Source organism: Limanda limanda, chromosome 20, assembly GCF_963576545.1.
Source record: "Limanda limanda chromosome 20, fLimLim1.1, whole genome shotgun sequence".
Lineage (NCBI taxonomy): Eukaryota > Metazoa > Chordata > Actinopteri > Pleuronectiformes > Pleuronectidae > Limanda > Limanda limanda.
The window spans coordinates 2,886,212-2,898,975 of record NC_083655.1 but is presented as its reverse complement, the minus strand read 5'-3'; the positions used below and the strand labels follow the sequence as shown (position 1 = coordinate 2,898,975).

Here is a 12,764-nt window from a genome sequence, read left to right as displayed (position 1 = left end):
GCGGCCGCTCCCGTTATCTAACTGTTATGTTTTGTTTTACGGCGTTTTGAGGATTAACAGCTTGTTCTTTATCAGCGGTTCCCTCCATTCCCTCGTATCTCTCCATCGACGAGTCTCCACCGTCTCCCTCTCGCTCTGGTTTTAAAAGTGGAGCACGACCCGGCGCTGTGGATATAAATTCATCGGGTGAGTGCTAACACAGCCCCCCCCCCCCCTTCCTTCCAGGTGAGCTTTGATCTGTGGCGCCGACGCTCGGAGAACAACACGACATCTGTATCTGAGGGTTCACAACACGCTGCTCCGTGGAATTAATGCAAATCAAGCCATGTAGAACATCCATTACATTACATTGTTTTTCGGGGGCTGTGTAGAGCAGAGGGGGGGGGCAGTTGACAGACTTTACATTTTTAATTCTACCGGCGGGAAATCAAGGCGCCAACGATACTAACGTGGCTGCAGCGGCTGGGGAGCGAGTCTGTGGTAAGTCCTGAGAACATGTTGTCCTCCTGAGGAGTCGTCAGATTCAAGTGATGAGGGACAGAGGAAGGACAGATTCTATAGATCCATCGTCTTCTTTAAAATGAGCCAGAAAGTCACACAACACTTTGCACAGGGTGAATACTGCAGAGAGGATTTGAACATATCTGGAGTTCTGCTGTTAAAGAAACTCAAAGGTTGTCACGGACTCTTAAGGCTTTTAAGACAAAATCCAAGTTGATCAGGAACGAGTTGCAGGAGAAACAGCCACAAAGAAAACTGCTTACCGATTATTTGATATACCAAATCTGCTGCTTCAACACTGCAGAGCGGAGCCATTACTTCCATTGGAGAGAGAGAGAGGCTGTGTTTTCCTCGACTGCAGCAAGTGCTTTACTGACTCTAACCCAGATTGTGCATCTAAAGTTCAACCAAACTAAACTGTGAACATCTGCAACATGCACCCAGTGGGTACTGCAGTATTTTAAAGTTTGTGCTTATGTAACTCTGGGACAATAAATTAGAGACATCAGAAATATCAGAGGAGGATAAGGAATTTCATTTTTTGGTATTATTTGCCTTCAGATGCAGTGTGAACGATCCGAGCTTTGTGCGCTGGAGCTTTTGTCTGGTGTGCGTCTGCCTGTGGATTATCCAGAGCGAGCTGTTTCTTCAAAGACACGCTGCTATTTTTTCTTTTTTCTATTTCAAAATGTTCCCTGCTTTGAGCCGTACAAACAAAAATCCATTCAGGAGCAGTTTCAGAGGCAGATCTCTCACAAAACCGTGGCACATACAAAGAAAGCATAATACCACAGCTGGTAAGTGAGATAAGTGCGTTTGTTTTTAGATTTCGACCTTTAACCACTTTGATTATGTTCTTGTTTTTCTGCCTTACCTTCGTAGAGCCAGTCGCTGAGGCCGTTGAAGATGACTCCCTCCTTCCCCGTGGACACCAGGCGGATGGAGCGGCTCTCCACCGTCGAGCGGTAGTAGATGTTGTTCTCGAAAATGAAGATCTAACGAGGAGCAGAGAGAAAAAAGGAGATCATCTTTAATCCAGATTATGATTCACGAGATATGAGATCAACTGTCTTTAAACGTTGGAAACCAGGATGAAAGATGGTTTCAACAACATAACATTTCTGTTGTTAAGAACCCATGGACGCTGACATTTGTGTGAGTGAGGCAGAAATCACGCCATCACAGGCGAGGTCAACCTCGGGGTCAACACACACATCGACACCACGCTTCTCCACCTGTCGCTCACAGGAGATCAGATCAAATGTTGCTTTGCCTCCTGATCCAAGACAAACCAACATTTCTGACAATAGCACAAAAGGGAGGTGGAAAAAAAATCGTTTCAAACTCCGATAAGACGGCGAACCTTGGGGACGGCGTTCTGACTTTGACGCTGAACCGCCACAGGCCGTGCCGGGCTTTCAGGATAACTGAAGGTCAACTCCACGGAATAATAGATCAGCAGCAGCCGCGGTGAGAGAGCCGGGGCAGGGCGGCTCTCGGGGCTGGAATTTTTTAAAATGTTACAGTCGTAATGCCACGCTGAAATCAATCTCAGGCTATTACAGAAAAGGGCTCACTCAGGATCTCAGGGATTGTGGAAAGTCTCGGCCTGGAGCTGGAAGTGTGGTATCAGCTTGTGAAAGATTGAATACAAAATAATTCTAAATGATAAAAAGAGAGAACCCAATACTGAAACTCTTCCTCACTGCTGCATGTTGATATTTTTACCCCATCCTGCAGACTATATTATTACAGTCTGTCGTACATTCACCAGGAATAACCACATCTGGGCCACATCACAGAGAGAATACCCTGTTCCCTGCAGGAAGGTGTAGGATCCACATTTATCCTCAGGAAAGTTGGATGAAAAACTCTGGAGAATTTGTTACCTTAGTGGTTTGGTCGATAAAAACCAACACAGATGCAAACAGAACTGCATCGAGATCATGAGAAGATTTGAGTTTGAAGGTCATAGATCGTCTCTATTTTGTGTTTCAGTAATATTCCAATGAATAATTCTAGAAACCTCTCTGTCTGTCTGTGTGTGTTTGTATTAAATATTTCAAGAAACCGTTCATCTTATCACCTTCACACTTGACAACGATTGATTCTGCTGTTCAGGATTCTGCGTATTGAGCCGAGCGTCACTGAACTTTGAATAAACAGGTGAAGATCTTGAGAAACCAGCGTCACCACAGGAAAACCGAGCCCGTTCCAAACAGGCAGGGTTTCACATGTTGATTTATAGAATAGAGGCACAATTTGAGGATAACTTTACAGGAGGTAAAATCTTTATTTCTCTAGTTCTTGTTAATAAAAGTTAAAAGTCTCATTTACTCGCTAATTGTCCGACTAAAGTCTCCATGAAATAATGCTACAAAGCCGATTTCCCCACAGCTTCGACCCACAGAGTTCACACTGTTTGCTCCTAAGTGATTTAGACACAGTCTCTTTCTCTCTCCCTGTTCCTCACACTCACACACACACAAAGTCTCTCTGATGTAATTCCGGGGTGAGACCTCCTGGGGCTGAGCGGCTCAACTCCGGATGTGTGAATACCGAGAGCAGCCGCCCACAGGGAGAGTGGGGAGTGGAAAATAAACTTCTGTTCACCGGAGGATTTACTTTTTCCACAACAAGAATAAAAAGAAAAATGTAAGAAACAAGCGTAACAAATCTCTTCTTGTTGCTGGACAGCTGGAATATGGTGAATATGTGCATCGGGGAGACAGGAGGACAGGTTTCTGCAGAGATGTCTAATTGTGAAGGTTTTATCTGACGGACGGACTCTCGCTTCGACCTTCTCTGCTCCGACAGAGGACGTCAGCTGCTGCCAAGTTTCAAGCTAACATCGCTCGCCTGCTCTGAAGCGAGTGAATCCACTTCACGCCCAGCGGTGGGAAACTCGGGGCTGTATCAATCCAGCTCCTGCGTTAATTAATCCGCTGATGAGATAACAGGTAATTAATAGCCTTGTGCTGGAGGATGTAATCACTTACAGTCTGTGTGTCGAGAACCAGACTGAAGCTCATTAAAGTTCCACTGCGATGATGGAGACGGAGGATGACTCATCCTCGAGCTGGACAGTCATTGGGATTCAAACAACAGCCTCTGATTTGAATTTTGTTTACTGGAGAATCATTAGGAGGCTTCACCCCCCCCCCCCCGAGGGAACAACAGGGTTTGTACTTTGCCGCTTTAAGGACACAAACTTATTCCAAAACCCGTTGACTGGATCAAAATAAAGATTAACTCTGGGTTCGGCTACGAGCACGAGGGCCTTGTTCTGTCTGAGGTCAAAACTTCCATAATCCCATAATCCATTGTGCCCTGGTCGATGGGTAAAAAGCAACGGGGCGTTCAGGGAATCGTGGTCGGCTCGTAAAGTCAAGAATTTGTCAAGACCGAGTATCTGTCAGGTTCATTAATCACTAGTCAATCTATTAAATGATGTGGAACAGCGAGAAAGCCACAGAGGAAGTAATTAAAGGAAATCAGGGCTAAACTTGACTGTTTTGTTCTTGTTGGCACTTATTTCAAAGACTAATTAAAGTTATATTGAAGTATTTAGCCTTAACTTGGTGCAATGTGGGCCTGTTGTCACTTGAAACTTCTCAACAGTAACCTCAGGTATGACAGAACTTCTACTGACACATAATCAGCCGTGTATGTACTGAGACGTCCGAATCTTTGGTTTGACAGAGAGCACCTGAATGCATCATTAGCTCTAAACTATTGAGGGCTTGACCGTCTCTTCCAGGAAGCAGCTGTGTGTCCATCCAGGTCTTGAAGGACAAACCGTCCTGGGCGACAAGGCACCTGCATTAAAAACTGACTTTGCCATCTGAACACAACAACACAAACAAAACAATAAACCCTTAAATCTTCTCCAATCCCTGTTTTCATGAGAGCGATGGATCAAATTACCACTTGCACTTGAAAGGAGTCAAACCAATAGAGATTTTTGTGGTTCCCTTAAGCGCTATGCTGCATTTTAGCATCTTTCAGTTTATTGTTTTGATTTTACAGCCAGCAGCTTTACTGCTCTGGTTTAACTCTCACATCCCTCATCAATGTCGTTCCCAGCTGCAGCGCTACCTGCCCGCCAGCGGAGGACATGAAGTGTGGGACAAGTTTTAGCAAAAGCTGTTTAAAGTATTCCTCTCAGGAGTTGTTGGAGAGGAAAACAAAACTAAAAAGAGATTGAATACAGTAAATTACTCACGTGGAAGCAAACAATAGACCAATGATTGTCTTGTTGACGTAGAAATGCTTCAATTAAATGGACAAACAAATAAAAAACGACTAAAACAGAGACAAGAACAAACGTCTTTAAAAAGGCCGCCCTATAAAAACACTATTCAAAGATTCAGAAAGTCGTTTGGATCAGTAACGATGATTTCAGAGTGAGAGACTGAAAAAGCAAAGGCAACGATCACCTTTAGTTTTACGGATGGAACAGAGGTTTGAGTTTTTAGGATCTCACTGGATTGAGAATTGGAATAGGAAACGAAGAGGACAGAAAAGTCATTGGGGGGGGCGAGGTTGTGCGGTGCCAGGAAGCCAGTGGAGCGATGTCAGAACAGGGGGAATGTGGGAGGAACGGCTGGTTCCAGTCAATGCTCTGGCAGCTGCATTTCCAACCAAGTGTAATTGATTCAGATCGGCTTGACTGAAGTTAAGTATAAGAGATTAAACCAAGATTCTTAGTTATCAGGTCCGATTAGAATAAATTCAGTTTAAAATGAAGGACGATTGGAGACATCTAGTTTCTGTTGGCGACAAATTAACTCGGATTGTTTGGTTTTGGCAGAGAAATAGATCGATGCATCATCTGCGTATAAGTGACTGAGGGACTTCACAAACTAGGTGGGAAAGAGAAAGACACAAGGTTGTTGCCATGAACATTAACATGTGTATTATACGTCTTTTACACCAGAATGACAGACTGGGTGTCATGTTTATTGACAGTGATGGAACTGCAGAGTAATTTGACCCGGAAGCGAAATACCATTTTGATTCATTAGCATCGCAGACACAAGCCTGATGTTCGCAGGTGTTAGTGGGTTTTTTGATCAGATGGAAAGGGGATGAAACCAGTTTGAAGCTGGACCAACCCAGTTATGCAAACTGTGTGTACCAAGTTTTTAAATTGGTTAATTATGTTTCACAAGACTTCCAAAGTTTTCATTGCATTCAGATTGCTAAAATAAATATATTTTTCACACATCCAAGTTTGAGAGATGATGCCTCAACATGCAGGAGATGATCCAGTGACTTGGAGGAAGGTGAAGTTCTTACCAGTTGCTGACCCTGGGGCCCCCAGCCCGCGTACTGCAGCTGAGCGTTCCGCACCTCCGGAGGGTTCAAGTTCCACGTCGCCCTGAAGTGCACACACAAGGGGACACACAATGATATTAGATAGCACACACAGACACACACAGACACACACACATCGAGCGTGCGCCTCAAGCAGAGCGGCAAGAGAACAAGTGTAGAGCATCTGAGAACAAAGGTTTAAGTGTGTCTATAAATACCAACACACTGTAGCAGTGTCACCTCGACTCATTGGGGAAAGTGCTGAGCTGTGCAGGCTGCAGAAGTAAAGGTGCCACTGCCTCGGTGTCTGAGTCTGGAGCCGAGGAGGAACCAGGCCATCAGCTGAGGAGGGAGGTTCAGCACCAAACCACTAGGTGGCAGCACACAAATAGATCTGAGCAGGCCAGCTGCTGACTGTGACCTGGTGTGTAATGTTTATTTTAAAAGGTAAATAAGTGAGGTTTCTACTTTAAGAGTAAAATGAGCATCACCCAGTTGGTCTCAGATACAGATTCATACCAATCCCTGGATTTGTAAACTTCCTACTTTGAAAAAGTGAGTTGTGCTTTATAGTTTAAATCAAATGCGATAATTCATTTTCTTGTGTAAACTAAGATTAGACATCAAATCCCCTTTAAAAACATCCATAGCTTTCATGCATGCATAATACACTTCTGACAGTTTACCTTTCCATCTTCCCATCACTTTTAACTTTTTAATCTTCTGCTTTTGATGAGCTCGTTGTTTGTCTTTACGATGGCGTTGTTTTTGTTTGCGTTTGACTTTGACTTTATTGTTTGCTCGTGTGCTTCGTGTCGTTAAGAGGAGCGGTGAGGAGAGAGAGAGAGGATGTGAAATGCAGCTCAGAGTGGAAACTCGTCATGTTTCACCTATGGCTCTTTCCAGAGATGGGAAAAAATACATCAAAATGTATTTTGATACAAAATAAAAAATATCCCTCAAATAAATGTATCAAAATAAAATACAAAATACTGGTGCCAGAAAATGCAACAAAATACAATACATGTATTTTGTATTTAAAATATAAAAAATAATTTTTCTGGATTTTCTCACAATTTGGTGTAGCAGGGCATACCAAGGCTCTGGTGAACCCCACAAAAAGGAAGAACAAGACAACAACTTGATCGATTATGTATATACACTACCGTTCAAAAGTTTGGGGTCACCCAGATAATTTCGTGTTTTCAAATACAAGTAATAGAAATACTGCCCATCTCTGGCTCTTTCTCTCTCTTGACATTTTAACTATCAAGTGCTGACAGACGGGGGACTGACTTCAGAAGAAGCCTTATTCTCAAGTTAAACATGTCTGTCTAATATGATAGTTTTGCATCTGATTGTGAATCAGCTTCTGAGAGGACGGACGTGCAGGATGAGGTTCTTGCTTCCAGGTCATAGATCACTTTCTACCTCCCACAGATAGAATCAGTGCCGGTTCTGGAGCTGCCCTCTGTGCTTTGTGGGGGGTGCGAGTGAGAACAGGTGGGAGTGAGTCCCGGGGGCACTGAGGTCAGGTGAGATACTGCAGCGGGGGGGGGGGAGAGGATGAGCCAGAGTGTTGTCGCCTACTTACGGAGTCTCCAAGCTGCAGATGATGTAGAACGCTGTGTAGGAATACTGGTACACCTGCAGGTGAAGAGAGGAATCACATCAGATAACACAACGCACAACACAATCACATGAAACACTGAGGCATCGCCCCGGGTGGCTCCGCCTCTGGAGAACTGACCACTAACTGTAAAAGGTCACGGGTTTGATCCCTGGCTCCAACTGTCCAAGTGTCTTTGGGCAAGACATGGATGTGACTGATGAAGTGCTGCTAGCAACAGCACATCATAATAACAGTTGGAGTATATTCATAAATCATAGAGAGCAAAAGAAAAATAATAATTAATTAATTGAATATTCAGGATGATCTGAACTGGACAAGACACCTTTAAAATAAAATACAAAAACCCCACTAGAATGATCCCTAGCATTTCAATTCCATTTTAAAATAATCTCAAAGTGTCTATTATTATTGACAGATGTTTTTCTGCAGGAACATATGAAGTCACTGATCGTCAGAGACACATTCATATTCAAAGGCTCCAGGCGCTAGCTCGCTCTGACTGTATCTATAGCAAACAGTTATGGAGGCGATGCATGTGAATGTGCACGTGTGTGTGTGGGGGGGGGGGAATGTCTGTCATCTATCAAGGTGACGGAGCTCTGGATGGAATAAGAAACGCAAACACGTGCAGAGCAACACACCCCGACGTCTCCAGTGTGTAGTGACACGTCCCTGTTCCTCTCAGACAGTCACACAAGGACACACCTCCTCCTCCTCCGCACGCCAGCCACACGGCGCCGGGTCACGTGACATCACTCAGAGAAACGCTTCACTGAACCCGCTCCACCACGAGCAGAGCCGGTGCAGTTATGGGAAACCTCACGTGGAATCGCACATAAATGACAAATTCCCGGCCGATACTTCCTGTTCCTGCTGTCGATCTCGTCCCCCCCCCCCCCTCTGTGCGGCGCCGAGGGGTCTGTTTGTGTTTCTGGCGTCCCCCCCCACTCGCTACAGTTCCACTCGGCTGTGCCGGCCCCCGCTGCCATCGCTGACAGGCGGCAACGGTGTGCGGCAGGCCGTCACACCCGCCGTGATTACTTTCTCCTCCCTCCCTCCCTACCTCCCTCCCTCCCTCCCGCCTTCGCCTCACTACGATGCCCCTAATCACAGCCACCACCCCCCCCCCCCCGCCGCCCCCAGTGGAGGCGGCTGACATATTTAGCTGTCAGCCTGCTAATTCAAAACACAAGCACACAGACGAGCAGCTCACCGGAGCCACGTTGTAGGCCAGCAGCACGTGCTTCATGTCGGGCGACACCTGGTACTTGCTGGCTTTGTACATTTCCTGCGAAGCAGAGGAGACAACAAGATGAGACCTTTAACCAAGCGTGGTGTATTTTTCATTAAACTGCTCATTAAGTGACTGCGTGTGACGGATCGCTCGGCTCCGGAAGCAAATGGGAGTAGCGTTAATCTCTGCACCGGGGCTCGGTGATTTGATGGCGGACATAATGTTGTGTGGCGTCGGCCCAGCTGCTGAAGCCACAACTCCATCTCAACGTTCAACACAACCCAGCCCCGCAGTGTTAAACCACACAGCTTACATTTTACAACAATAATGGATCATTCCATTAAGCTTTGTAATAAAAAATAAAGAAAAAGAGCTGTGGGTGCTTTGATTTGCTGATGTAATTAGAAAAAAGTTTTTTATTCAAATTCATGCGCCGCGTGGGTCAATTCTTCTTGTGTGATCGTGAGTAAGGAAGAGAAAAGACTTACAAACTTTTTGTTGTGAACCAGGATCGTGGTTTCATCGGTGTCGACGTTGTACTTGACGACGTCGCCGTCACGGTTACGGTACAACAGCTCGTAACCTGGGAGACGGAAGAAGGACAGACAGAGAGAATGTAAACGAAACCATCTTTTAATCCAAGTTACTCAACACAAAGAGGTTGACATGAGGCTGCCCACCTTAATTCAGAGTGTGTTGACCTTTTCAAATATACTGTGTGTATCGCCTCTGCAGGTCTGAGACTGTTTGAGACACTTGGTGGTGTTCTGAGTAGGGTTGCAAAATTCCGGGAATATTCAAAGTTGGAAACTTTCCATGGGAATTAACAGGAATAAACGGGAATATACGGGAATTAACGGGAATAAACTGGAAATCTTAAGATAAAATGAGAAAAAAGTTTGTAAAAAAACGCTAATGCAATGCCAGAGATATAAATAGTTAGCCAAACAATTGGATTCGTCTGTAAACATATTTTACAATTGATGGATAAATGAATGGAAATAGGCTAGATGAACAGATGAACAATCCTCAATCAGCATGCTAATATATTTTCCCAGTAATATCATGAAAACTTACTTAATAGCCCTGCTGTAGAGTGAAGCATGCTGGGAGTTATCTGTGCATGTGATGGAAGAATGCACAGTGGAGGGTTGAAACTCAACGTTTCATACATCTTTAAAATAGAGTTGAATGATGTTTTTATTTCTCAGCGTTTAATTTACGGATTTTTTTTTTTTTAAATTCCCAAAATTCCCAAGCTAAACTTCCCATGGAAAGTTTCCGGAAAGTTTCCTGAAATTTACCGGAAACTTTCCGCCCCTTTGCAACCCTAGTTCTGAGCAATGTTCAATCCATAAATGTCAAATGAAAATAGGATTTTAAAACCAGAATTAATGGATTTCATCACAGAAGAGTTGGATAATTTAGTTTACAGCTTGAGAAACACAGTTAAGTTTCCAGTTTCTCTTCAACGGCCTGAAAACAATCCCCTAGAAACTATTCAAACATTTCACCGAAGACAGTTTGGTAAAAGATCAAAAGACAAATATGAGTTTCAGTTTTTATTTCTTTGATTTTAAATCAAGAAGTGACTTGTGAAGCAATGTTCTGGTTTAAAAGAATCACACAAAGAGCAGAGAGCTGTCTGTGCGAGAAGCAAAATCGATCAGAGCCATTTCACAAAAATAGGGAAGAGCCAACGATTTGTAAAATTCATGAAAAAGGAGAGAAAGCACTGGTGCACTAAGCTGCAGCCATGGAATGTATTGACCGAAGACAACAACAGCAGCATTGTCAGAAGAAGAAAAACCTGAAAACAACCGTCAGCGACATGAGCCTGCAGAGCAGCAGGGAAGGAATCACACATCCACGGAAAAGTCTGAGAGCAGAAATATAGAAACCGCTCCACGGAATGCATCAGCAGTGAGAATCAAAAGGTCACATTGGACAAAAAGTTCTGGGGCTGCAAAAGTTTTATGGAAAAATGTGAACAGAGTGGCGAAAAAAGCCAAAGGTTGAGACTCAAGATATTGATATGAATACACCAATATACTGGTTGATTTATGCATTTGTAATAAATAACTTTAGATAAACAGAAAACACATAAAACTTCAATTTGTAATGTGATTTCAAATGTAACCCCTTGTACACGAATGTCGCAAATTTGCCTCAAACCCATTCGGTCTTTTTATCCGATGGTGCAAATACTACACATACCATGAAGGTATTGGAAGTACTCTGCTTCCATCTAGTGGTCGGAGTGGAAAATACATACTAGCCCCTTGGTACTGTGCACCAAAGTTATTTTGAGATATTAAGCTGTATTTGAAATGCTGTGATGATGGAACAGCAATGATTGTACAGAAACATATGTGCTTATTCCATTTCAAGCAAAAGCAGCATCAATATAATAATCTACATACCAGAGACTGGAAAATCTGTTAAATTACGGTTATGCCCCATTATGCCTAATGTCGCCAATTTGCCTCAAACCTAAATTTTATATCTATTGTATATGCTATATTGAAATCAACAATCTCCACTTAATTTAGCATCTGTATGACAGCCAAAAACACAAATAATATTTTTTTTATATATTGGAAATTAATTCAGGCAATAAGGGGATAAAGGCTAACACAGAAATGTCTGTGAAAAGCTCATATCATTTATCCGTCAAACGATAACTTGTACAGATCTATATAAGTAATGTGCTCTTGAATCTGACCCAGTGAAAATACCTGAGTTTCCATTATATCTGAATACAAAAGCTTCCAGATCAAACACAGTGGAGAGGAAACCCCTGCAGGCAGCCATTAGGATCCAGATGTATGAAGGTTCACGCAGCTCTCCATCCGTCAGGCGGCTCTCAGGGAAGGAGAAGTTTAATCCAACACGTGAACCCTTTCACCTTCACTCCACCCGGACTCTCCTCCGCCTCATTGCTTCTCTGATCCACAGGCGCTCGAGCAGCCAGGCCATTCGGTCGGTAATTAGAAAACCAGAGATTGTTACGCGGCGTGCTCTCTATCCGCCGGCATATCTAATTGTCCATTAGAGGCGACAGAATTACCATCACAATGCGCTTTAATTCAGAACGTGCTTGTTTCAGATCAGGAAAGCCAAACGCCCTCTCGACTGCTTTTGTACAAGTGTTACAAAATGGAGCCCTTCGTGTAAATCACGGTGGTAAATAATGGGTATTGCATTTTTTCCACCCAGCTCCATTATTTTAAGTTTGACTCCATTTGGCATCTTGATAAATGGGCCTCTTTTATATACATGTAGCATGGTAATTGCCGTCGCAGGGGCCTGAGCGGGTGAGAAGAGAGATGAACGAGTGGATGGAGAGATTGACAAGACCTTTAGCTTTCTACTTTTAAACTCAAAAGGACCTGCATCTCTTCAAGGAGCCTTTCTTCATCTTTATTTCTCACCGAACCGATGATCTTTCCCTTTTATCCTCGCAACCCGAGACACAAGATACACCTCAGATCTTCCCACCGCTGCCCTTTCCCTGAGCCCCCCCGCTGCGCTCATCATTTCAGACCTTATCATCTCTCTTTTGTTTCCTGCTCTTTTCAAAAGCAGGTCTTCTTCCACAGCACCCTGGATATCATCTCTGATCTGGAGATGATGCTAGCCTGTTGTTAAGATGATCCTTTGTTTGCCTGTGTGGGATTATCAATGCAAGTTGACCTTCAACATTCTGGCTATTAATCAATACTTCTACGTTTTAATATGAAAATGGCGTTTCCAACTGAAATGATTTGTTTTATACAGAGCGTTTTGGATTCGTATCAGTTTTAATCTTTGTCCACACTAACACAAACTTTGAATAACAGAGCATTTGAATAATAGCTCATCTCCTACACATGGTAACAGTTTTATTATTGTCAAATGCAGATGTTTGGGATCAACTAAACATATAGTTGTTTTCTTCAGTCATGTGATAGGAGCCTGGCCATCAGTGATCGAAAAGACCCAATCAGCAATGGGCTCTGAACATCTACATCACGGTTTCCAAACATCTCAGTTTCTGCTCGTCCAGACGAAATCGCAGCCCTGCAGTTTTCAAAC

General features: G+C 43.6%; 1 protein-coding gene across 1 annotated transcript in view; it reads right to left on the bottom strand.

Moving 5' to 3' along the window:
• LOC133026922 (dipeptidyl aminopeptidase-like protein 6) overlaps nt 1–12,764 on the bottom strand; it is a 118,123-nt gene that overhangs the window by 17,414 nt on the left and 87,945 nt on the right. Inside the window, exons 4-8 of the mRNA XM_061093907.1 lie at nt 9,176–9,270; nt 8,667–8,741; nt 7,415–7,467; nt 5,803–5,884; nt 1,376–1,496 (exon numbers count right to left, since the gene is read on the bottom strand). Coding sequence (XP_060949890.1) covers nt 1,376–1,496; nt 5,803–5,884; nt 7,415–7,467; nt 8,667–8,741; nt 9,176–9,270 — 426 coding nt within the window. The remainder of the gene's footprint in view (nt 1–1,375; nt 1,497–5,802; nt 5,885–7,414; nt 7,468–8,666; nt 8,742–9,175; nt 9,271–12,764) is intronic.